We start from the raw sequence: 27065 nt of genomic DNA, 5'->3' as shown, positions 1-27065 counted from the left end.
TCTGTTAAAACCTTCTGGAGAGGCTCAATTAACATGCCGCATAAACAGCGCTGTGACTCACACTTGATAAGATTTGAATTATGGTGTACGTGTGTGTGGTTAGGCTCAGGTAATAGATTTATTATTTGCCCAGACAACCACCTGAAAAGGTGTGTGTGTGTGTGTGTGATGTGCGTGTACAACAAAGTCCAGTCGGCTGTTGCAATGAAGTTGATTTTCCATGACAAGTGTTCACTGACTAACCTGCGATGTAGGAGTAAGAACACTACGAGTTGTTTATACATAACGGATGAACCAAACGCCACTCTGACTATTTCACTGGAAGCCATTCATTCGCCGAGCGCCATTCAATCAGCCGTCACAATGTCAAACATCCTTCTGCAAGGCTTCACGTGACCTTGCTCAAAAGGTTCAGGTTGTCTGACAATCACGCGCGACCCGCCTAAGCCGATACAAAGCCGTCTTTGCCGTCGACTGACAAAGCTCTTTGAGAGGAGAGAAGTTTGGCTCGGAAACTTCGCCGGAACACGGGAGATCAGAATGGAACGGGGCAGGCCAGTCAAGGACACCTGCTCAACAAATCATTAATAGCCCGGCTTTATCTGGACTACAAGACATAATGATGAATTACACTTCAAGGAACGGTGCTGCGGTGAGGCGATGGAGAGATTGGGGGATGACGAGAAAAAGAGAGAGGGCATTGTACAGGAATGTATAGAGTTAAGATGTATCGATGTATAAAGAGATGATGAGGGGCAGAATGTATAGAGTTAAGATGTATCGATGTATAAAGAGATGATGAGGGGCAGAGAGAGAGAGAGAGAGAGAGAGAGAGAGAGAGAGAGAGAGAGAGAGAGAGAGAGAGAGAGAGAGAGAGAGAGAGAGAGAGAGAGAGAGAGAGAGAGAGAGAGAGAGAGAGAGAGAAAGGTAGCGAGGTTAGAGAGAAAGGAGGGAGCATGAAAGAGGGCATCTTCAAGCTTCAGTGCTTTTTCTCATTTAAAGTGTGTGTGTGTGAGTGTGTGTGACAGTGTGTGTGTGTGTGTGTGTGTATGAGTGAGAGTTGTGTGACAGTGTGTGTGTGCGTGTGCAGGTCCTTTCAGTTGAGTGATGAAGGTTGGTTGCAGCTAGTCTCATACTGTATTGTGTCCAAGCGCTGTCATATGGCTGATTAACTAGCACACACTGTTCTACTGCCATGGCAGGACCAAAGAGCTTTTAGTGATAGTGCAGAACTTGTGTGTGTGTGTGTGTGTGTGTGTGTGTGTGCGTCATCAGGGTTCCCTCCCTGTCGTCATCACAGGAGCTGCTGGAACACCAGAGTCCACTTACCGCAGCGTCCTGACCGAATCCAGAGGCTGTTCCACTTGTTGTTATCGTTGTGATTTTTATCGTCTGATCAAAGAAGAGGTAATAAGTGGCAGGTCTGGATGTCACACAGTAATCCGATGAACCAGACCCCATTGCATTTGAAATCGACACAATCTGGACACAACACGGTTACAATGTGTAATATAAAGAGATGGAGAGGCAGAGTGGGAGAAAGTAATGTCAAAACAGATTGAGATTGTGTAAAAACAGAGACGCATAATGGACATATTCAGGTCAAGTGTCGACACCCACAGAGGTGGCCTCATAATGTCAGACCTGCATGATCACATCGCAAAAAGAATATTGAAATGACAAGTGCAACCACTGCTAGAGAGTAGGCTACATATAGCTACAATTCAATAACAATAGGAAGAAGGTAGAAAACCCAGGGAGAATGATCATACCCATCTCATCAGTATTACAGTTCGACAACAAGAGTGGCTGCTACAGCGCTGCATCAAACATCTGGTGTCTTTGTTTGGTTTCTCTCAGTCAGGTAGAAGAGGAAAAACAAGTGAAAACTACCTTAACGCTGGTTATATGCTTGCCAGCTGTAAGCATGTGGGCAAATGAAAATATAAAAATGAAAAACAAAGTCAAATCACCAATAAGCTACTGCCAACATACACTTAGCAAGGCCTACTATAATAACGTTACATCCTCAACAGCAATTCACTTCCACACTCCAGATATATCTCTTCACACAACACAACCCACAGCCGTGGCAACTCTGAAAGGAAAAAAATCCGGACTACATTTTGGCCGGATGAAAGTTCATGATTGAACTTACATCAGATCTGCTGCCAGAGACTTGCCAGTGAACGAGGCAGCAGAGGATTTATGCCATTCTTCGCTGCCCACCGTTCTATGAATAAAATCTCAGTCTCTAGCTTTGACCAGCACTGGTATTCATCTTTCTAGTTGACACAAGAAAAAACAGAGGCTAAACATATATGTTTATACAGGGAATACAGGTTACTATTACAGGCATTTCAGACTGGTGCAGTTCAACAAAAAACTTAAAAATACTAGATATTATATATATATTCTCTTATTGTTACAACAGTAGAGGCAGATGCTTACCCTTCTGCCAAGCATAAAAAGTTAGAAAGCACTGAAAGTGTTTTAGTTTATATTATGTGGATATGCATGCTACATTAAGAGAAAACAAAATCCTCTCTCTGCACTCCTCCAACTTTATTCTGGCAAATGAAGCACTCAAGTCAACATATGGTTAAGGCATGAATGAAGGCAGAGGTATATTTGCATTTCATAATCCTGGCTTATTCATCCCCTCTTCTACAGTAAAGGTCGCTAGTTTTGAAAGGAGAGACACTTCAAGTCTTGGCTCTGCCTCTCCAACCTTGAATTGCCTCTACAAGCACACACACACAAACACAACACCGTCCCTTCTGAATTGAGACAGAGAGACAGACAGAGAGACAGAGTGTTATCATTACAGACTATTATCCAGTGTTATCATTAGAGATTATTATCATTATTGATTATTAGCAAGGCTTTGGCAATATATACACTGAATTGTACTTCATGCTAATAAAGCTCATTAAATTGAGGAGAAAGAAAGAAAGTGAGAGAGCGAGAGCGAGAGAGAGAGAGAGAAGTCAAATCACACACACTCATACGTTGAGATATGCAAAGTGGTTAAATCAGGATGTGGCTTGCTGAGTATAGAACTTGACTTTGCAAACAGCGATAACTATCACAGCAAAGCCTGAGAATAAACTTATTCTTATTATAACTAAATCTTGACTGGTTCTGTGGTAACAGCTACGGAAAACAGCATTCTTCATCCTCTCAAGTTCATTCAAGATTAAATTCAGTTCTACTTCTGTAGCTGTATCCTAACTAATTGGTTGTAAATAATTTAGATTCAAGCGGTTTGCAGTTTGTATCCTCTCCATTCCACAGTGGAAAGTGAAGAGCGATTATCAATAAACTGACAAACTGTTATCACTTGATTCAAAAAGGCGGTGTTTGAATAACAGTCATCTTCCTCTTCATGACTTGCTCTACATCAAAATATCTTGTACTGTCTATTCACTTGAAAGCGTTTAATTAGGACGAGAGCAGCTCTTGTCATCAATCAATCTCAATGCAGAGTTTGTCACAGCTCTCGCACAGGATAATTCCAGTTATTTTCAACCTGCGCCTTATTGTCCTAGTTTTTACCATCATGCCAATCAATTCTTATCAAATATTTGTCAATTACTTCTCTGTAGAGCCTCTCAGTATGCAGGGAGGAAGGCATGCTCTCAGATACAATCTAACAGGGCAAAGGGAAACTCAAAAAGTCAAACCAAAAAGCACCTAAAACATGTTATTTTCAACACAATAACACCCGCACTGCAGTGAGACCTGCGCTGCCTACATCTGATTTTCTGATTATCCATGGCCTTTCTTTCAGGTCATTCAGGTCAGGTGAACATACAAACAGGGAAAAACATGTTCATGTCAACGTCCTAGTGGTAATTACAAGTAGGATATAAACTGTAGCAACAAAATCCCGTTCTTTTGCTTCTTCTAAGAAGACTGGTAGCCGGTACGGTACACAAGGAGATTTGTGAGCAATGCCCAAAAACCATCAAATGGACTATTATCTGACATGCCAAGTAATAATTGTTATACCATGGTCTGGGTGAATACTCGATTCTGATTGGCTGCAGGGTGTCCATTAATTCCTGATAATGGACACCTACTAAGTAGTTCCAGTGAAACTGTCTGTTCACCGTTCTAAATTAATGCGCTGGCTACGTAGTATCAGCCTGTATCTAAAATGAGTAACCATAGCAACAGGGACGCAGTCAAAGCCTCCGTTTACAATTTGTATGTTCGTGAAAAGCTTGATATTGATTTGGGGACAATGACATGGCTGGATAGCTAGTCTTGTTGTTAAACATACTGTCAAATTATATTTACTGTTTGTCAACCGTACGCAATGTTATTGACTTTGAATCTTGCTAGCATAACGTTAGCTTTCTGGCTCATAGCAGAGCCAAAGGGTTCTATGAGCTGAGCGGACTAGAAATATCTCCCGCTGCCAAGTCATATCTAAGGTTTGTCCTATTTACTGGAGTAGAGAACAACGTTTCCATTGCATAAGAACCTTATGGGATGGTAATGATTGTTCCAGGTATTAGTCAAACCCTCAGGTGTTACCAGGGAAACTGAGTTATGGCTTGTGAAAAACTTTAGATTTTGATTACAAAATGAATGAAAATATAAATTAATGGTCTTAATTTTTTTTTCTTTGGCAAGTGACCATGGTATAATATATAATAATATGGATAATGCCCTTCGAGGTGCCCATTATCAGGAATTAATGGATGACGGGGAGGCCAGAACCGCCCTCCGCCGCGTGTCAGACGGTTCTGGCCTCCGCTGTGATTTAAGTAAGGGCATTCTCCCTTACTTAAATCACAGCTATTTAAAGACGTGTAACAGTGTGAGTGCTATTGTGCTTTAAAGGGCGTGTTTTAATTGCTTTCTGGGTTTGACTGTTTGAGTTTCGTTTGGCCCTTTGGACCGTAGTGGAGTGCAGGGCTCCCTGCAAACTGAGAGGTACCAGGCACTACAGTCAAGTAACTGACAAAATCTGGGTCAAAATCGATCAGCATTATGGTATAAAAAAATAAAGAAAAATATGGCCCACGTTGTAAATTACCAGAATTATCCTTCAATGTTATAAACCAGCTGTCAGTGTTCTGTGGGGTTTGACAGCACTCATAAGCTCCATACATTCTCAAATATAACATCACTGATATCTTTCATAGCCCTTTTAGAATATTAGCAGCATTAAAGTTCCTCACCTATTTGCATTTAATCATCAACATCACCATAATTAACGTACTTGCATTCATTCAAATGATGTCCTGGAGAGGTGAATGAGTAGAGACCCCTAATGCAAGAGTGTGTTAAGCGCGTTCACAGACAAAAATACACAGGTGGTTGACTAAGTGCGTAGCAAACTCTATGTGCCCGACCACACACACATACACACGAACACAAAGGGCCATGCATATGTCAATTTCCACAAAAAAAAAATCGCAATTTATAAAAAAGAAAATGTGTCCCGAGGACGTGCGTACTTCCAAGTTTGCTGTACAAGTTTCAGGATGGTTTCAACATTGGTGTGTGATCCTTTTTTCTACAAGCAACATTTTTATTCTAACAGTAGTAAGTAGGTTTTCATATTGTCACCTAAATCACACAGTGTTGTGGAATAACAATAATCCAGTCAGGAAGTTAAAACCATTATTGTATGAATGGTTATACAGTTGTATGGTATGGTTATACAGCACAGGTTCTGCTCTCCATATCAATCCAAGCAGCATGTTAAAGATTCAGCAGGGAGCGCAGTCAGCCCCCAGGGTATACAGAGCAGAACCCAGCAGACACATATCACTGAGATCTGGAATACACAGAATTTCAAGAGACAAGCCTACAGAAACATACCATCTCAAGTATACTGATTGATAAGGAGCCAGACAGGAGGAGGCTGGGGTGGTGGAGGGAGAAATCAGCACAATCATTGCATCATTATCACTGTAAGGTAGCACAGGCAGTAACATGGACCTTGTTGCAAAGCCACAAAAGACTTCACAGTTCAGCACATTATTTATTTTTAATATTGTGACCTATTTTTGTTTTCATTTCATGTGCTCAGTTCATTACTCACTCTCCTTGGAGAAAAAGACAATTAAATCATTAATAGTCACAGCTCTAGTGATTGGTGTATGTTTGGATCAGCTGATGTGGCATGCAGAACTTTCGTAGCTGAACAAACGCAATGCTTCATTGCACATATTGGATGATAAATTAGACCTACACATGTGGTATCAATCAATAGGCTATTATGACTCAATATATAGCAGTGTGTAATGGCTGTGTGTACAAATGGCTGCTTTGGCACTATCGGAGGATGTTGCCGATGCAAGATTAAGGTGAGAACAAATTTTAGAGATCATGCTGATTTTCTGGCCCATGATAATGACTGGCATTTATGTGCAAACCAGGTGAAATGAGAGTGTAGTCACAGTCACAGTGGGCATTAGGCTGCACATGCACACAGGTTCACAATGATTGACATTTACAAAGCAGAAAAATGTGTGAGCACCATGTAAGCAAGGTTTATACATCTGAGGAAAAGATTGTGTATGCATGATTCCAATTTTGTGCATACAGATTTTTGGTCTACACTGAGTTTTATACATCTGGCCCAAAGTGTACACTAAAAGATATGCAGCAGATAAGTAAACACATAGTGGTGACTGGTGAGGTGATAATAATACAATACACTTGTGTGTACAATACTTAGATAATTATAGAGGTCTTCCAAGATCTGTCTGTCTTTACCCTATGCTCCATTATAATTCCACTATAATTTGGATGTTCAGAAGGTGCTAGAAGAAGATAATTTAGTCTGTAAATCAAATTTTATGGAAGTGTAATCCTCTGGCATTTCATCAGAAGACCGTGGCATTTGCTCAGCCTGAAAAGATTGTCTTCATTATGAAAACTACAACTGCCTTACTCTTGTAGTAGAATAAATCTTAGATCACAGAAAGATGTTTTTGGATGAGGAAATCCTTTTGACATCCAGATGAAAAGGGAAAAGGCCAACTCTGGATTATGTTATGATTGATGACATTAAAAAATCTTTCTGTATAAAGGAGCTATGCTGTTGTGTGTATTGTGTAACACATTGTGAGCTGCTACGCTGTCCATTCTGGCTCCTGGCATGCCAATGTAAGTCATTAGGTGTAGGGTTGCAAAGGGGTGGAAAATTTCCGGTAAATTTCCGGAAAGTTTCCGGTAAATTTCCATGGGAAGTTAAGCTGGGGAATTTTGGAAATATTCCAAATTGGAAACTTTCCATGGGAATTATGGGAATTTATGGGAATTTATGGGAATTAATGGGAATTTATGGGAATTAACTGGGAATTGAGGGTAATTTAATGGAAAGGTATCATATCCAAGCATAAATATTTGTTTTGTTATAAGCAGACATCCATCCAAAATAATACAATTAAAATAAAAGATTTATTTGTAAGTAGAACTTTATCAAGTGTTAAATATTTTATTGAACAATCAATTCTTTCATTGAAGAACAAAAACATGAATGTTGAGTTAAATATTACTCATCCCCCCAACCCAACCCATTCAAAAATGAATAAAAATGCACAGGAATGCACAGTGCATGTAGGGGGCGTGGTCTCAATAGCCCTGCAGTAAGCAGTGTGCTATGTGTGCATGTGATTGAGGAATAGCATAGATATTCAACTGTACTTGCATGATATCTGGTTGTTTTAGTCAGGATTATGCTAAAATATATTTTCCCCAACTATATTTAAGTTCCCTATTAAGAGCATACCTTCAATTTAGTAAATTCCTGGTTTATTCCCGTTTATTCCCATAAATTCCCATAAATTCCCATAAATTCCCGTTAATTCCCATGGAAAGTTTCCAACTTTGAAAATTCCCGGAATTTTGCAACCCTAATTAGGTGTATCATCTATGAGCAGCTCTCTACTCAATACTGTGAGAGCTAGCAGCTAATCACACACCCAGGAAATGAAAGGAGGTGCTCAAGTATGAAGGCTAATACTTTCTCAAGGGGAGAAAAAGAAAGAGAGAGAAAGAAATCTAAGCAAAAGAAGCCAGCCAATACTATTCCTTCTTAATTAGGTCTCGCACTATGTAATGGACTTTAAGCAGAAGGCCAGGGGGCTACATGGAGCTGCAGGGTAAACACACACCTAAACAGATACACACGCGCCGAGTTTGACACCAGAAAATAATCCTAACCAATAGTTATTTTAGAGGTGAGTCAATTGTATCAGGTAGGAATGGGGAGACTGTACACTATGGTACACAGTGGGAAAAGGAAGAGCAGTCCAACAGAAACAAACAAGCAGAATCAAACGTCTCGGTTCAGGAGCAGACAGGAAAACGCTGTGCACACTGTTCTATATGTCTGTTCCTCTGCTATATCTGGGTCTGGCTGCCTCCCAGCAACACCCTGTCAGTGTGTGTGTGTGTGTGTGTGTGTGTGTGTGTGTGTGTGTCTGTATGAAGCTGCCTCCTTTGTGGCCTGTCACAAAAGTGTGATCCAAGACGATACTCTCAAACTACTGAATGATAACACTGACAGAGCTGTCAGCAGAACAGTGCTATAAAAACACACAGCCTGGAGCTTACTATTCTTACTGTCTATCAGGGTGTGTGTGTGTGTGTGTGTACGTGTGTGGGCATGTGTGTGTGCGTTAGTGCCACATCTGCGATGAGCAGAACCAAAGTCACCTCTGAGTCTGTGCCACATTGCTGCCATCAGCGATTCCCCTTATTAAAATGTAAAAGTTGTCATTTTTGTTTCCCCCACCTCTTCACCCTGGTTCAATCAAAGTCACAATTTTTTATGAACTCACACCCACACACACGCACAAATGCCCACACGAAAACACCAAGTTTTCTGCTCAATCGGCAGAAATGAACAAAAAAGGACAGACAGCAGCACATCATATTGGATTTTCCACAACATCATCATCACCGATGTTCTAAAAATAAAGGAGGGACGAACCTAGCAGACACAGAATATGTGAATTCATGCAGTTTTGTGAGTGTCAGTGAGTTCAAAACTGGAGCGCAAGGCATCACACATGCACATAATGTATGTAAAGGCACCCAGAGACACATTTGCACCCAGCCACACAGACACAGGCACACAGACACACACACACATATATGTTCACACCAGCTGACTCAGAGCTCTACATGAACATGTCTAAGTATATGTCAGGCTACATCCTGAAGCCAGAGATGATATAGTCAGTCACAGACATCTGCACTCCCTTTACCTCCAACCCCGCTCCCTGTCCCATCCTCTCCGACCCCCCCTCCTCTGCCTTGCTCTCCCCAAAAGAGGCCCTCTCTAACCCTGCAGTGGAATGTGAAGTGTTTAGCTTTGCAGAGCTCCAAGGCGTGTCCAAACCTTGTTAATACAGGCCTCCGCTCACTGGGGAGAGCAGGCAAGCAGATGCCGGCATAACACATTACTCTCCTGGCTGGATTTCACACTCTGTTGCAAGATGGGGATCAAGTCAACTATGAAATGTTTGACACTTTCTCTAAGAATGTTTGTTACTGCTGTAGAATCTGGCGAAAAACAAGCTTTCTCTGTCCTGATCTCCAGTCCTTCCATAAAGTTTTATTGTATTTGTTTTACCTTTATTGAGCCAAGGAAGGCTTGCTGAGCATACATGCACATTTCCTGCAAAGTTGTATTTCACATTCATACAGTTACACACATTCACATCTAGTAGCTGTCTAGTATAAAACAAGTCTTTTACTATTCATCACAAAGACGCTCAACTGGAGCAATTGGGGGTTGAGTGTCTTGCTCAACGGCATTTCAACCAAAGGTTTGGAGCGAGGAGAAAGCAAAGAAAAAAGGAAAGAAAAGGACCGAAAAAAAAATCTGTTAATGCAGGATAGAGAAAAAAAAAAAAGGTATTTACATCTGCAGACAGCAAAATACTGTAGAACTGTATAAATTAATTCTGGGTCTATGTTTAAAATATTTGAAGGAAACTGATCCAGGAACGTTGGCCTGGTCATATGATCATAACAGTATTGCAAATAATTCTTGGCATTTGTTTTATCTTGCTAGGAGTACCAGATGGTTGGGGAGTACCATATCGGTAGATGATAAAGTGCCAGGTTAATTGTGAATCACAGAACACTGAAGTATGTGATTTATGTAGCAAACTCCACCCATCTGGTACTCCATGTAGGTTCACATAAATGTTGAGATGTCTTTGCAAACACAACAGTACTACACCCAGGTCTGAATATGAGCTGCAGTAGGACTTTAGGGCAAATCACACTCCAGTGCCAAGAATCGTCCCACATACAGTACAGGCCCAGATTATTCGTAAAAATCCACCTACTATTAGTCAGCAAAAGTGGAGGGGGCAAAGAGGTGAACCGGTTTTAAGTGTTAGGATGCATTTCATCATGAGGTGAAATTCAAACAGCCTCTATAGCGATGCTAGCCAAGACGAAGACAGCTGAAGCAGGGAGAGAGGAAGAAAGGAGCAACAGAGAAGGTAGAAAATTATTATTTCTTTCTTTTATTATTACTCTCTCTTCATTGTTTGCCCTTCAGCCCTTTGAAGAGAGGGTTGAGTGAATTTACCAGATTGAAAGGCCTCAAAGGAGCCATACTTACAGCATGCCCACTAATGAGAGCAGATAGAAAAGGACACAACTGGAAAGAAGGGGAAGACAAACACCATGTGAGCCTCCCCATTAACTGCAATATTAAAAATCATGTTTCCGTCACTTTTGCTGTAAACTGGCAATAAATATTTGTTGTCCTATCGCATATTTTGTTGTTATTTTTTAGATACCAATACATCGCCATTAAAATCCACTTGTCTAAAACCACTAAAATGCCAACTGGCTAAGTTTGGCTAACGACAGCAGTCACATATCATGATGTAAGTATATTTTCCCCACAGTTATATATTTGTAGTACAGAAAAAGTGCATAGTAACTCTTTGTCATTTTTTTGACATCCGCTGTCAAAGGAGACAAAGACTCAGAATGTTGCTAGGTGTTATGCTAGCTTGTTAGCTATCATTTTGTCTTTTTGATGTTTTGCTACATAATTCCTGGCTGTCAGAATTTTGTTACTCTGAATGAAGTCACTTTTTTATGGTTGTGCAACTAACCCTAACCCTAACAACAGCAACAGCAAGGACTGTCAATGACAACATTCATGTATTATGTTAAACATTCCACTGAAACTCAAGATAGGTGAAGACAGGAAGTTGGCTTGTTACAGTCACGGAAACGGCATTTTGATACTGTCTTGCTTCCGTTGGTTGGTTTCTGGTTGAAACACGATGTTGGGGCAGGACATAATACAGGGAGGGACTGTTCAAATGTGGGCAGGTTGGACTGTAACACACACAGAAAATGACTCAGTGCTTTGCATATAATCTTGACCACAAATCCTAGATTCTTCCAAATTAAAAAAATTCCAACCTCCAGGACGTCATACTGTGACTTTACTTTAAATGGTGAGAACCCCTTCTCTTCCCCTTGCTTCCAGGTTTCTATCTATAGGCATACACAAAGTCACGTTCTGAGACTGCCCACATTAATTCTCTTTCACACAGTATCTGTGGAAGTCAGAGGAGCCCCCCCCGCCCCGCCCCACCACCTCCTTTGAAGAATGGGTAAGGGTAATGGTTGATGACAGCATGGTTGCTGAGCCTGAACTCATGTCATAGCACAGCAGAACCTTCCTCTCCCTTGTCCCGTTCTCTTCTCCTCCTCCGTTTTCATTTCCAGTTATTTTTCCTTTCTCCTCTCTTCCCCAGCATTTCTGTACTCGTTATTGCCCCCTCCCTCAATCTTCTTCTGTCTTAGTGCCATCAAAAGTAACTTAGCAACCAGATACCATTTATGAAGAGGCACCTTGAGTTGTGATTCTTTCACTCTCACATAAACACACATATCGAGAGACACACACACACACACACACACACACACACAGGTAGAACTGGATGTTCTGGCAGCGGCTGCCATAGTGATGGTGTGCAGGGTTAATTCCTGACCGATGTGACTTGCAGAGGCTCATCCCCATCCATGCTCATCTGAACTATGACAATGTATTACATCCTGTACTAGAGTCACTGCAGGCATGTTTATGATGCTAATGTGCCACAATGACCATGACTTGAATACTGGAACACACACAAACACACACACTCACACACACACAAAGACACTGCATAAAACAGATGGCACACCAACATGTTGAGGCCATGTTGGTAGTCAGGGTTGAAGATTATATATAGAGATAGATAATACAAGAGTTGGAGAGGAGGGCTTAGTGTGTGTATGTTGGTGGTCTAGTAGCTTTGTGGAATCTATGTGTTCATGTGTGTGTTTGTGTGTGTTTCAATATCTGTGTGTATGTGGTGTAGGGAGTGGGCAATGCCACATAAATCAAGCATTAGCTCAGGGTTGTGTAAGAAGGAGAGAGCAGTTACCATGCCTACAACATGCATGTGCACACAGAGAGGCTTATGGTTACACAAACAGTGTGGCTGTGCAGCTTTGACTTTCCCATTTCCTGACTTCCCAGCCCCTGCAGCGCTCTACGGTAGCCCAGAGGTCAAAAAGCTCATCATGTAATCTGCAATCCCTGCCTACACATTCTCTCTCCACTGGTAAATATTTAATCAGTCTTGGAAACACTCAACACCAAGGTTCCACTGTGCTTTCCTTCTGACCATCACACACATGAACATTAGGGCAAAAACACACCTGCACACACACTTGTACACACATGGTGGTTAGCAACCACAGGATAATCCAGATATAGATTAGCCATTGCTACAAAGGATCAAAACCCACACTGACTACGTTTACACACAGTCAAATAATAGTATTAATTTGACTTTTTCAGACTTATTCTCAATGACAGGACCTCATACAAACACCTAATCGTTTTAGAATAAACTGACCAAAGCCAATCCAGGTGACAATGCAATCCTCTTGGAAATGCTGGATTATCCCATTGACAATCCGCTCATCAAATCCAACTGCAGTCATGTAAACCTACAATTGGCCTTCATATCAGAATTGGTCATGGCATGCATGCTGTTGCGTATTATTCATTCACACACTACAGGTACACTGATGTCTGTAATAGACTGATGAATTATAGAGAAGCTGTGATTCCGGTTGGCAGCGCCTTCTTGTTATGAGTTGGATTAGCGTCGGCCCTGATGAGACAGTCTCATCCATAAATAAATTAACACAACCAGAAGACACGGAGGCTACGGAGCCACATATTAAGTTTACGAAGATTCTGTGTGTATTGAAGTTTCTCATCCATAAGGGTTTTTGGCCATAATTAGGCCTAGTAGTCTTGGGCCTTTATAGTTTTGGCAATGGCATCCGCGTGCAAAATGACCACCGTGTCCAATAGTCATTAGTCTCCCAGTGTGCAGGTGGTGGTCATGTACCAAGTAGGCTAACAGTGGCTGGACAATGATTGGTAAAAAGAAAGAGGTCAGAAATTAGATCATTCCGATCAGCAGCTATAAACTTGTAAACAGCTGATCACATGCTCTCTCATGCATGCCACCGATTACTTTCTAGTCGGTTTAGACAGATAATCCCTTTCAAGCCTGCATGTAAACATAGTCAGTGTTCACTGATGCATTACCACTACACACACCAACATATACACAGGGGCATGTGTGTGTGTGTGAGAGAGTGTGTCACAAACACCATTTTCAACAGACTCACACACACAGTGTGTGTGTGTGAGTTGGAAGTGCTGAATTTTTTGGCCTCTTACATGCTGAGTCTTTCTTTAGTCATGAAGCCCCCTACTGTCTCCATACTTGACTGACTGGAGAGAGAACTATGCATCAGCAGCCCTCTATTTCCTCTCCTCTCTGCTGTTCTCTCTCTGTTCTCTCACCCAGTCTCTCTTTTCCTTGCTGTTCCTCTTTCCTCCCATGCTGACTGCTCCCCCGCTCCCCTCTCTTCCCCCTCTGCCCTCTCGTCAGTTGGTCAGTCAAGCACAAATACCACCAGCTCAGCACCTCTTCCCAGTAAAAAGCCATTATCTACATTAAGGCCTTGAAAAAAATGTCAGTGACACCAATGGAAAAGGCATTACCTCCCCTCTCTCTGCCCTCAGGCTTGGTAGGTGGGAGTTCATAAAGGAGTGGGAAACACACAGACAAAATTGCCTTCTACGCATGTGTTTTTCACCAAATGCTGTGTTTTTCTGAATAAAATTCAGTGCTCATTCTACCATGAATACATATAAAACCGCACGGGACCATCAGCTTCAGCTTAGTACAATATGTGTGAGGCTGTGCACGTAAAAACTGGTGTGCACATACAAATGTGGGCGAACACGTCAGTGAGCAAGGTCCTGTACATGGGTTATGGACACTTTTGGGACCTCCAATTTCAATTCTGGTTCTGATACAAGAGCATCAGAATAATTAATAAGAAAAGTGCTATAAAAAATGAGCTAAACTAACGTATTGACAAAACCTGTTAACCAGTTTTGCTTGTAGAATGTGTGTTCATCATGCCCAGCATCATCTCTCTACTACATTATTCATGCTAAAAACAAATATGACCCACGTCTGAACCCAGGCTGTAACTTTATAAAATATGAATGAAACAGTTTAAGTGAAGAATAATCACCATAGTATAGTCAATCCATAGAGAAGGGTCTAAGGTTGGGGGAAGTCATTTTTATTTATTGCTTTATAATGTGGGTGTTGTGAAGCCCCTTGAGCCTGTAACTGTAACTAAGGGCTATACACCAATAAACTTGACAAAGCTAAACCTCAGCGACCCTAATGCAAACTTAAGTGATTTCAGATCCTCCATCCTTCTCCTATTTGTGTGTATTATATTAGATTTAATACAATGCATTTCTTCAAGGCTGTGCTCTCATACACCAATCGGATCAGGAGGAAATTATGTGAAAAGAAATATAGAAAGAAAACAAGTGATATTCAAAGTATCTGGCAAGATAAATCAAGCAGAGTTTATGCCATTCAAATATTTAAAACTCAGATCTGACATAATTTCCTCCCCAGCTCACTAAGCTTTAACACTGTGCGGTCACCAAACCTCACCAAATTCCTAAGAGTTGCAGTTCAAATACCAAGGCAACCAGTGCCATGAACACCGGCAATATGTCAACCACACACCGTGACATTCCACATTGCTTCTTCCAAGGAAGTTATTTCTCATACGTGACTTGGCGTGTGTGTAGTTGTCCATCAGACTGCGACAGCTCTGTTCCAATGCACCATTTTCTCTCCCATTATGCTCCATTACTATTATTTAGGCCATAATGAATTAGAGCACCAAAGACGATTTTAGCGGCTGCCTTGTGAGACCCCCCCCCCCCCCCCCATGTCTATGACAACTACAAAAGCTGCCTGTGTCCTCCGAATGTGTCCTCCATTTACAGAAGTATAGAAAAACTTGAATTATCCAATTATAACCCTGCTTCCCTCTGCCAGGCTGGCTGTCAGTTCCTTTGATATGAAACCATGACAACTGATATACTTTCTCTACAGTTAGAGAATAATATTACAATGATGGTCACTAGCCATTTGTCCTGCCTTGGTGTTTCTTGTACTCCTCTTTTTTCTCCCGTTTTTGGCCAGTTAGGGAGCTAGTATTGCTACTGTCATTTTGGTTTTGGTTAGGCTGGTAGACATGGTTTGTTTGGTATTTTGACCTTGGCTCACCCTGCAGCCTACTTAACAATTTAAGCGTCCCGTTTTGTAATGAAACCGTTCTTTCGTTTGCACACCTGGTTCTTCCAACCAGCCATATGTTACTCCCCTCCTCTCCTGGGCCAACCCGGGGTCGTAACATAATTGGGGGCTCATCCAGGATCTAAAATTATTTCCCATGGCATTATAAATGGTTGTTAGATTTGATGAGCTGGTGTTTGGTATAAATCTGTGCTGAATTGCATGGTAGTGAGTGCTGTTCTTTCTGGCAGATGTGAGTATGGTAACCAGTGCTTTTGATTTAGGTTTCTGAACAGTCCTACTGCTGAACAATTAGATAGTTGTCTGAAAGAGGAGCTATTATCCATAGCAGCGCACTGTCATCTTTCAGACCAGAGACAAATTTTTAAGCGTTAATTCAATGTTGCATTAAAAAATGTAAAATCTCTAATCTGTAGCATGAAGCACAAGGCCAAAAAGGTTTGTCCTAACTGCTTTTATGGGAGGTCACAGTTAAGTGAGGTCTAGCTGGCTAGATTAGTCCAGTTCAGATCAATACGTGGCTTTCTCATGAAGCCATAATTTAACACATATAACACGATTGGGTAAAGTGATATATCAAATGCTTCCTTCCTTACTAGATCTCGCTGTAAGGTTGGTCTAGCTTGCTAGGCTAATTCATTTCCACTTTGAACTGTCATGTGGTAGACAGCCGAATTCTCACCAAGATATCACACATGGGAGGCGTCTTCCAAATCGCCTTATTGTGAGGCTCATCTCTCTTGAAACTGAGGTTGTCATATGCATCGTTTCAGCTTTGTGAACAAATCCGTCATATTTTCCCCTCAGGTATCCTCTAGGGCAAATGGGTTTGATATGATTTGCGGATAGAAATTGGCCCATTTCTACACTTGTGTGGGAGCACACCACTGCAAGGCTGGCTCACTGCCAGATAGTAAATTGCTGGGTAATATCATCCCCGTTAGACGAGACTGCTCAGTTGAGTTTCCTCTCAGGTGACTGTGCGATGTCGCCTGCTCATCCTAACAACAGACTTCACAAGAGGCCATTCGTTGGTAATAGCTACTATCACACCAGAATCCAAGTTTTAATCTGTTTTAAACTGCAGGGAGGTGATGAGAGTTGGGGAGATGCCGAGAGAGAAATCAACGTTACTGCCTTTTCACTTCTTATATATATCGCTACTGCTCTACTGAACTCCATTCCATTCCTATCCTGTTTCGTTCTATATTTATATTCTGTCCGCAGTTCTTCAAACACTACACGACTCGAAGCATGCACTCAGCCTATATTACGAAAGCCCCAAGGAGGCAAGAGAAGAGAGCAGGGTGACTGGGTTCAGACCCTGTGAACAGTAGCCTGGTGCCTGGTTCCCTGCCTGGATGCCTTACCTCCCTCAGCAGGGAGGGGGGGACAATAGGAGCACTATTAGCCAAGTAATATGTTTGTTCGTATGTGCCAGCTTCACACCATATGAATAGGTGTGATAGAAAGCCAGAGAGACAGAGACACCCAGAGAGATAGAGAGAGATAGAGAGAGAGAGATAGAGAGAGAGATATAGTCACAGGATGTTAGATGGCTCATTAAGGCTGTCACTGTTTTTAAGTCTATTTTAAGGTTTAATTCTACCAGCTAGGCTGACCAAGGTCAGGTACTAGGAACTGGTATGTCATCCTGTATTCCTGGATGCAGAGCGATTCCCATCTTGCTCTCTCTCTCTCTCTCTCCTTCCTTATATTCCCACCCCCACTCTCGCCCTCCACCCTTCCCACTATAGGTCTGTGGGAGCCAGGTAACTCCCATGGCTAGAGTAGATAATAGAAGCCATTATCAGATTCCCAGCATTTAAACAGCAGCGCAGCATCGATCGCTGTAGCGCCTGGCTAGACCTGCCTTGACTGCATGGTGCCAGCGAGGTCTGCGGCCGAGGTCTATCCCCGTCCCCGATAATAATCAAGATCTGATCCCTCAGTGTGACGTACATTATTGATGAAGCTATTTAAAGACTACTGACTTATTCCCACCTTATGCAATTCAAAATGCATCATCCTATTCCATCTCTTGCTGTCTATCCATCTCGTTTGAGAAATAGGGGATGTGTGTTGCCACCCGCGCAGAAACCCAAGCAGGAAATCCACCAGCCAGTTGGAGCTCATCTTAATTAACAAGATTACAGAAGTTATCAGATTACTGAAGTCCTCCCCAATCAATTAATGCTATGCACGCCGCATGTTATGGCAACACTGCCTGTTACCATTCAAATTCAAATTCAAACAGTATATTTTTCTTGGGGAAAAAAACGTGTTTTGCTCAACAGACAGCTTTGAAGTCTGCATCTAATTTTTTTTGCCAGCAAACATTAATGGCTGAACTGGAGGCTTTGAACAGAGGCTGTGGCTGTTTCTCTCGGCTAATGTGTTGTTGCTCAGACGGGCTGCTTTGACTATAAAACCTTTTTCACATGCAGCGCTCTCAGCTCTGCCTCGGTCACAGCGCATTGTTCGGAGCTGAAAGACAAGAAGCTCAGCCCGACATGCTCTTCAGCTCCTCTCCCCCTTGAGAGCGAGGAATGAAAAAAAAAAAAGAGGAGAAGCAAGGAGGAACATTTCCTTGTCCTCTGCTACGCGGCTGGAGAGTAATAGTCTACCGGAGGAAACAGGATCACGTTTCAGGGTTGGACAATAAAGCATGGAGGGTGAGCCAAGAGCCAGGAAAGGGCTGACTCAATGATTCTGTGTGTGTGTGTGTGTGTGTGTGTGTGTGTGTGTGTGTGTGTGTGTATGCATGTATGTTTGTACATGCATGAATGCGTGTATCCGTCCATATGTGTGCAGGATGTGTCCATTATGGGCCTATTATATTGACTCAGACACATCACTATACACAGATGAACCCTCTGTCTATCTGCCTGACACACTCACTCGGGCAGTATTCAACACATTAATGCCCTCTGAGGGTTGTCAATGCAACTGATAAACTAATAAATTAACACACACACACACACACACACGTCCGTGAGCACAGACACGTGAGAGCATGACGGCCTTCTCTCCCTCCTTTTCACAGACGGAGTCGGCTTGAAAGAAAGATTCATTGAAGAGACTTTTTTCCTTTTGTCGAAGTTTGCCTCCTCTCGCTCGTCCTTCATACAAAACACACAGCAGCCAAGAATTCTATGCAGGATTTGTCTCCTCAGAATCTCATCTATTGGGTGCTGAGCTGCATTAACACTGACTCACATTTGTGTGTGTGTGTGTGTGTGTGTGTGTGTGTGTGTGTGTGCATTTGCGAGTGTGTGTGTGTGTGCGAGTGTGCATGTGCCCAGAGATGCCTCGTACCTTGACATCAGGCGTGACTCCATCCTCAGTAGTGTTCTGCCCGTTCTGTGAAGAAAGCAGATGTAAGAAAGGGTCAGTGTGTGTGGCAGTGTGTATGCTTGTGTGTGTGAAGGAGAAAGAGAGAGAGAGAAAGAGAGAAAGAGGGTATTTGCAGGACTGTGTGGGTGGGAACATTGCATTGTATCCAGCACTTTGCTCCACTGCTGGCAAACCCAATAATCTAAGGCTGTCCCCCAGTAGGTGAGTGCTGCTGAAAAGGGTAATCATTGTTATTTGTAAAACAATGGCTTGCCGAGGGCTTCTGGGAGAATCAACATGTTGTTCGTACAGTAGAAGTGGGTGTTTTACGCCGAGCGTTGGATTTCGGTAACATTAGTTGATTAGACATGCATCTCATTCTCCTGCACACAAAGCTAAATAACAACAAAGAGAATGAATAGCAGAGGATAAAGGAGATTTTGTGAGATACCTGTGGTGTTATTTTAATAGCGGGGGCTGATATAATGTCGAGTCACATTAAGATCAGCAGTCATTACCCATGTAATATCCAAGGAGGCCAGACAGACAGACAGACACTGAGGCGAAATTACCCTGTCAGTAAGATGGGTTGTCTGGCTGACTCATGACATCTATACAGTATATTTAGTCATAATCTGTAACTGCAGTATGGCGCCCCCTGTGGAAACACTGGCACGCATGTACCGGCCTTGTTTACATAGTGATTTATTGGATTGAAGACGTTTTCCCCCACTCTGAATAGTTTTTGCACACACAATGTATGGGGCGGGCAAATATGAATGTCAGGCATTTTAAAGCTATAATACATTTAACGATTGTAAATAATTACAAACATTTGTAAGACAGTATTATGAGCAACTGTATGGTGGGTTAAAAATGTGAAAATCAAGAATATATGTGAATATATTTGACTATATTTAGATAAATACAGGATTGCATCTTTACATCACTAGGGTCCCTTTTTCTTGCTTAGTCAACATGTTATTTGCATGGTCAAATCTGATCCTACAGGATGGAGTGTAATATATACAGCACAGCAAGGGACTGTTTAGAGTATAAAAAGCCTTCACTAACCTTGAATTGACAGAGCTGACATGATTCAGCTATTTGACTGGTGTAAAATACTGATACTGAACCACTCCAGACAAGCTCCCCAGTCATGTTAAAACAGCAAATGTATAATGGAATACAAAAATAAACACGACAGGCACATACACACCACACAAAGAGAGGGCGACATTTGCACTCAAGACAGCAAGACTAAATGACAACTCCCCCTTCATCCGCTTTGTGCTTTGTTTTGAGGGGCGACCCTGAAGTCGTACACTTCCTCTATGCGCTCTCTTCCTTTATACTGCACAAAATAAGACAGACAGCAAGGCAGCAGAGACACAATGACAAGCAGTGGCCTTACACAATCGCACTAGAAAGAGACGGGATATGGAGTGCGAGACATACAGGGGAGCAGAGGCAGTGACAGAGAGAGAGCGACTTTACCAAGCTCTTCTATGTTCAAGGGAAATAAAGACCTTGTGTTGAACAGAGGACTAACTGAGAACTTAATTCACCCTAGCTGTAATAGCTCACAATACACTCTCCTCTGTGATGATCGATTGGTGCGTTTGGCAAAAGGATGAATTAACTTCCCTTTCTCTACTTTGATTTTCACTCTAGCAGCAACCAACAGCTATAAACCGGATGGGGTGTACAGCCCTAGCCATTTTTACAGACCAACAGTTCATGCTGTTGGACTTTAATCATGATTCCGAGGGAGGTAATTTAATTTGGGTGAACTATGCCAGTCATAAAAGCTGTAACAGCTATGTTCTAAGTGAGATAGCATGGGAGAAATGGAAGCAATTAAGTTGTTGAAGCACAGTTTGGAAGTCAATCGCAGATGTGTTTTAGGAGTGATTATTTCATACAAAACCAAAAGCACAAGAGATCTTTGAGGAAGTCAATGTGGGCAGTTAAGATTTCCATTCCCCAAAAAGCTGTCATCACTTCTCTCTTGCTCTCAGAAACACAAAATAGAATCTCGCCTCCTCACCCCCGTCTCTGACTGTGCACTTTCCTTCATCTCGTCTTCCCTCAGTGAGGTGTGTGTGTGGTTGCTGTTGTTTAACCCACAACAGTAAGGAGCAAGGGTTGGAATCCTAAGTGTGTGAGTGCATTTGTCTGTGAGTGTGTTTATGTGTGTGTGTGTGTGTGTGTGTGTGTGTGTGTGTGTGTGTGGTCAGCAACAGCTTCCCGAGGTTGCTGCTCAACACATTTCAACCTCATTAGCTCTGCATGGCTGATCCAAGTGGCCCAGTTAACTGTGTTTTCCCTCCCCTGGGCTTCCTCAATGAGAGCACAGGCATGCACACACACACAAACGCACACACACACACACACACACACACAAACAGACTTTCAAATATATATTCAAATATGTTCACCCACCGTCAAAGACATGCATAAACAAAAGCATTTCCCAAATCACAGGGAGGGAATGATATGCATACTGCTGTGCAAATACACACACAGAAACATAAGGTGCACATGAGTTCACAACAAGAAATTTACAGGCGCCAAGCATACTGTAAACAGATTTACAGACTGGCCTATTAAACAAGCCAGAGAGCACAACTTTTAATTTCTCACAGGACCCATGTATAATTGAGTCAAAGTAAACAGTCTAGGAGCACTGATATTGTGTGTAGCTGAAAGATTAATCTACGTTTTAACAGCATGATTAGAGCCACGCTGCCCTGTAACTAGGCAACTAAGGAACACAATAAACATACCTTTCTTGGTAGCCATAATCATCTTCATACCTGTCTAAACTTCTCGTAATTACACACACCCACAGGTGAGTACTGGCAACAGGTCACATTACTAAAGTCCTCTTTGTTTTATGACAACAGACAATTACTGCAATTAAACTACATTATTCCTATTTATGTCTTTTTCACTCTGTGCTGAAAGATTCCTCTCTGACCTACAGCAAGCAAAAAGGAAGTGAGGAGAGGAGGAAAACTAAGTCGAGGAAAGACTGTTAACACCACCATTGCCTACAGGTGGCAGTGCGAATGGACGCTGCAGTCTTTGCTTCGCTAGCATTACAACTTGTAACTCCAAAAGTCAAAGAGTCAAAGAGAACAAGGACTTACACAGGGCACCTATCAAGCTCGGGGCTGTGTTATCACATGCCCCTATGCATTCACCCAACCCCCCCCCCCCACTCCTGTGGCTGTGCCCAGGTGCTCCACAGGTCACACCCAGATTAGCTGTAGCTAAGCCAACACACACACACACACACACACACACACACACACACACACACACACACACACACACACACACACACACACACACACACACACACACACACACACACACACACACACACACACACACACACACACACACACACACACACACACACACACACACACACACACACACACACACAGAGCAAGGCATGCATGTGAACTGAACCTGTGCATGTTCTAGAGCATGCACACACACAAGTAGCTGTGTGTACACTGTTGACCACGCCTGGCTCTCAGGCTAGACAATGGCACACATTCCGTTTATTAACCCTAAACTGTCTCTCTACATGTCTGGTTGCGTAAGAACCACAAACACTCAACTTCAATAAAACAAACTCTCTCTCCCTCCCTCTCTCCTTCCACCTCTAGGCTTGTACAGTCCTGCTCTGTCTTTCCTCTTCCCACCTTTCAGGAGAATAAAATTCCAATCTCATTTTGACAAATGAAGAGTCTATAGACGTGACTGTGGGAAAAACCTAGCCACTGCCTAGGGAGTCGATCGATTCATTTAACCTGTATAACTTCAAAATGTGGGACCATTTCAAGATGGCCTGAAGGAAGAAAAGGTAATTGAGGAAAGGTAACGGCTAGAGCTGAACAATTAAATCGGAAAAAAACAATCATGAATCAATGAATCAAAACGTTTGATCATACTCAAACTCAGTAAATTCTTTTTTTTTTTAAATCACTTTCCTTTAAACAATTTTAAAGTTCTAAAACATTGCTGACAAAAAAAAGTTCGATTTTTTGTCAATATCTCTCAGCCCTAGTAACCATCTGCACCAGTGTGTCAGGGTGGGTGGGTGGGTGGGCGTTCTTGTGGGTCACCCATAGCATATCTGCAGTGGAAATCTGCAAAAACTAACAGAGTGCTAGGCGTGTGAATCAGATCACATCAGATCACATTAACCCAGTAAGGCCAGTGGCTGATGCAGGTGGTCATGAGTCAACTGGGATGGATGAGGGATGATTTGCTGAAGTGCATTTATCCAAGATGATTCACTGAGGATTAGTTAATACACACCAGACGTGGTTTGATGATAAAAGGAGTCAATCAAACACGTATCTTTGGATGACTCCCTTTGTGCACTTCTTTGTTGTTTTTGCCTCAGCATCCAGCACAAGAGGCAGTCGATCTGATTCCCATTCATGACACCTTCTCTGGCTTCAAAACACATGCGCGCACACACTGACTGATGAGGAAACACACTTCTCCTCAACTGGCATATCATATCACATCATTCTGTGCATGCAGGTTGGTGTTTTTAGATGAGAAACTGTATAAAATAGACTTGAGAATGGTGTTTCATTGACAAAAGGTGATTTTTCTGATCATGTAGGCCAAGAATAATAAACTTCTTCTATCACGGCCGCTGATTTCCAACTCAGCCAACGCTGTCTGTCTGTTGGTCCATCTGTCCGTATGTCTTGGCTATCTCCCTTTGCTGAGTCTCCCTTTGTCTCTCGAAAAACTGTTCACCGGCATGGTCTCCAATCTGCCTTTCTCCGCTCAATCAGTCTGAGCCCTTAGCTGTCCCTCTCATGTGCCAGCAGGAACCAAAGAGCACAGCTGGCTGGTAGGTTGGTGACAGAGCTAAATGGCATAGATCCCACTCTGACTGGCACAGACTGTTGTAATCGAATTAATCACAGCTATCTCCAAGTGCGCAATCGATAATTCCTGCGTCCTTGGTAGTAGTACTCTTGGGATGACTAGAAATACATCTTTTCAGCACAAAGGCAGTGGCAGATTCATTAATGTGAGGCTTCTTTGGAATGTCATGAATAAGTTTAATGAGCAAATTTGGGTTTTGGGAATAGTGCAAACTACTTCTCACCTAATTTCCTCAACATCTTTTTCTTTGTGTCCCATCTCCTATGAAGTTTTAACTCTGATGATAGGAGTATTATTCAGAAGTAAAGGAAGAGGATCCAGGGAGAGAGAGAGAGAGAGAGAGAGAAAAAAGGAGCCTCATTTATAATCAGGCAGATCTGGTGAGATGCATTCATTAATTGCTCTGATCTGCAAAGCCGATTGAGGACACCACGTAATGTGCATATGTGCACCGAGCTATTCATCGATGAGACACAAAACACAGAATCAGATACTTGCTTCACCTGCCTAACTAACTGGGCTAATTCAAAAGAGCTCATTCTTACAGCTAGACAATCCGACAGATATCCAATTACAAGCAGGAAGAAACACAGTGAGTGATTTACTTTAAACCAGTTCAGCCTAATGTGCTACAGGTTGCTGCGTAGACCCTTTGCAAGGTGAGCACATAGTCTGGGATGACGATTACATACAGGATTAACCCAGGGTCCCATTTGCTGCATGCCAAAAGAAAACTTGTCTCCAAAAGGTTTCTCAACCCTGCAACGTGCCGTCCATAGCTGATGGGATTTCTGACCAGGAAATTTAAAGATGCCACAGGAAAGATTTTCTCATTAACATGATCAGTGTGAAATTGACTCAGTTTGATATGCTCTGATCTGCTTTGCGGTCTTTGTCATCTTATTTTTTTTTCCGTTAGGTGAGATGTCTTGATGAGCCCCTTGGAATTTTTTTGCCTCACCCGCACAGTTTGTATTTCCTCTCTCTTTCAGTTTTTATAATTTGTGTGAGCAATTTAACTAAACTAAAAGCTTCCGGCTTTTGGCTCAGTTTGAATCCTTGGACTATTTGAAGAACAGACATGTGACAAATGCTGCAAAGAGGTTCCCATTCTACCATCCATTATGAGTTTGAGAGTCCCTACAAAGTAAATCTATGTTATTTGAGCACAAACACAAATAATAGATACTGCATTAAATCATCGATATTTTAAAATCTTGTTTGGTTCATGCAAACAGACCCAAAACATCAATGCTATTTATGCTCTAGTGGTGGCGTGCATTATCATTTTTGCAACCAGTCCATGGAAGAAGCATACAAAAAGTTAATGAATAATGATGATCTGTCTATGATGCAGCCTGCTACGTCAGAATAATATGAGTGTGCTTGGTGTTTATGTGTGGAGTACAGGAAATACAACTGAGTCAGCAATCCATTTAGGATTTATAAGAAAAATAAGTAGGCTATATGAAATCTTTATTAAATTCCATGCTCAGTAATGCCACCCATTATGCAGTAACTGCTCTGCCTTCAAGGAGTATATTACAGAATTTGAAACATTCTGCTCTGGAAGAGCATGGCCTTTATGCTATTAGTGACCATTCACTGAAGACTCCCATAAGCAGACAAGAGTTTGTCCCGCCTCCTATTTTGTGATGGCAGTCTAATGCATGCCTCCGCACAGAAAGGTGAGAACACCCTGGATGATTATCCGTGAAGCATGAGACAGTACATTGCTTTGAGATCACAGATCAGTCTTGCCTCTCTAGTTTTGGGCTTTGGGAGAGAGTTGCTCATGACCTCAAGTAGCCTACAAATTAGACTGTGCTATGTATGGATTTCTAAATTGAGCTGTATTCCCGTTTAATCTATACTTGTGGACCCAGCTAAAAAGTCTCAAATGAATGGGTAGTGATGAATCATCTCCTTACTGGTTAAGACTTGAGAAAGAAAAGCCACAAAGTAGGCTTCTACTGGAATCAGTAAATAAGGTAGACCTATGGTTTTCCTGTTGGATTCAGTAAAAAACAATTATCATGTCATTATGTTTCCAAAATTTGGGTGCCTATATAGGCCTAGAATGGAAGTGGTAAGCAAAGGCACTATATATCTTTAGTGACAAATCCTCTGGAATGAGGCCAACCTATTCATCAAGTAAGTTAAGTCAAATAAGTTACATTCAAAAATACATAGGCTTTAAAAGTATATATGAATTATGGATTAAGCGATGTATTCAGTCTCTTCACCCCTGCTAGTAAACGGTAGGCTACCAGTTAATACTTTTATAGGTCGATGAAGTAGGCTATTCAATTATCCAGTACGGTCGATCAGCTCGACTTCTTCTAGAAAGGGGGGACTACTCAACACCTTAATGGTTGAGGCAGGGCTTCATGCTTTCATTAAAACAATACGTGTTCACCTTTTCACGTTTGACTTGAACCTAAAGTCAAAGGACCAAGCTACATTTAATTAGATAAAGGTCACAGAACAGCATCGACATATTTCACCTCAGATTCATTACCTCCGTCTCTAGCTGCACTAGTTCCATGGTGGGCCATGGCTCCGCGATCTGTGCAAGAGGCATTTTTGCAGGATTTGGAGTTTCCCCTCAGCTTCTGAAGTACGAGTTTGGTCTCCCCAGATTTCTTGGAGCCGCTCCTGTCAAGTGCAGTATACCGGGAAGCTCCTGCTCCTGTCCCAAGTCCAGGTGAAGGAGATTTACAAGCACTTTGCTGTCTGCTGAAAGAAGAAGACGCGCATGCAGGCGCAGCAAGCACGAGAGGTTTACAAACAATTGTAATCCCTTGATTTGACGTCGTCGTCGGCTGGTCACTTCAAAATATTTGTTGAAAATGGTAATCCATCTGAAAACACCTTAAACACAAAGAAAACCCCGTCTTTCCAGGTACGCGCGTTGGCTACTCGGGTTTGACAGGAGGGAGAAGAGAGCAGTCCCGACCGGTGTGATCCACGCTCCCTTGGTAGTGCCGTGCAGGAACCTAATGCCACCAGGAGGAATAAACCAAGAGTCTGTGCAGGCTTTGCAATCGACGACGTATCAATTCT

General features: G+C 42.2%; 1 protein-coding gene across 1 annotated transcript in view; it reads right to left on the bottom strand.

The window, feature by feature from the left end:
* rps6ka1 (ribosomal protein S6 kinase a, polypeptide 1) overlaps positions 1-27065 on the bottom strand; it is a 58432-nt gene that overhangs the window by 24492 nt on the left and 6875 nt on the right. Inside the window, 1 exon segment of the mRNA XM_071528111.1 lies at positions 19050-19094. Within this exon segment, the coding sequence (XP_071384212.1) occupies positions 19050-19094 (45 nt within the window).

Source organism: Centroberyx affinis, unplaced genomic scaffold (genome assembly GCF_046629955.1).
Source record: "Centroberyx affinis isolate AG114_WGS23_722 - 3 ecotype Tasmania unplaced genomic scaffold, CSIRO-AGI_Caff_v1 ptg001619l_1, whole genome shotgun sequence".
Lineage (NCBI taxonomy): Eukaryota > Metazoa > Chordata > Actinopteri > Beryciformes > Berycidae > Centroberyx > Centroberyx affinis.
This window is presented reverse-complemented; position numbering and strand designations above follow the sequence as displayed.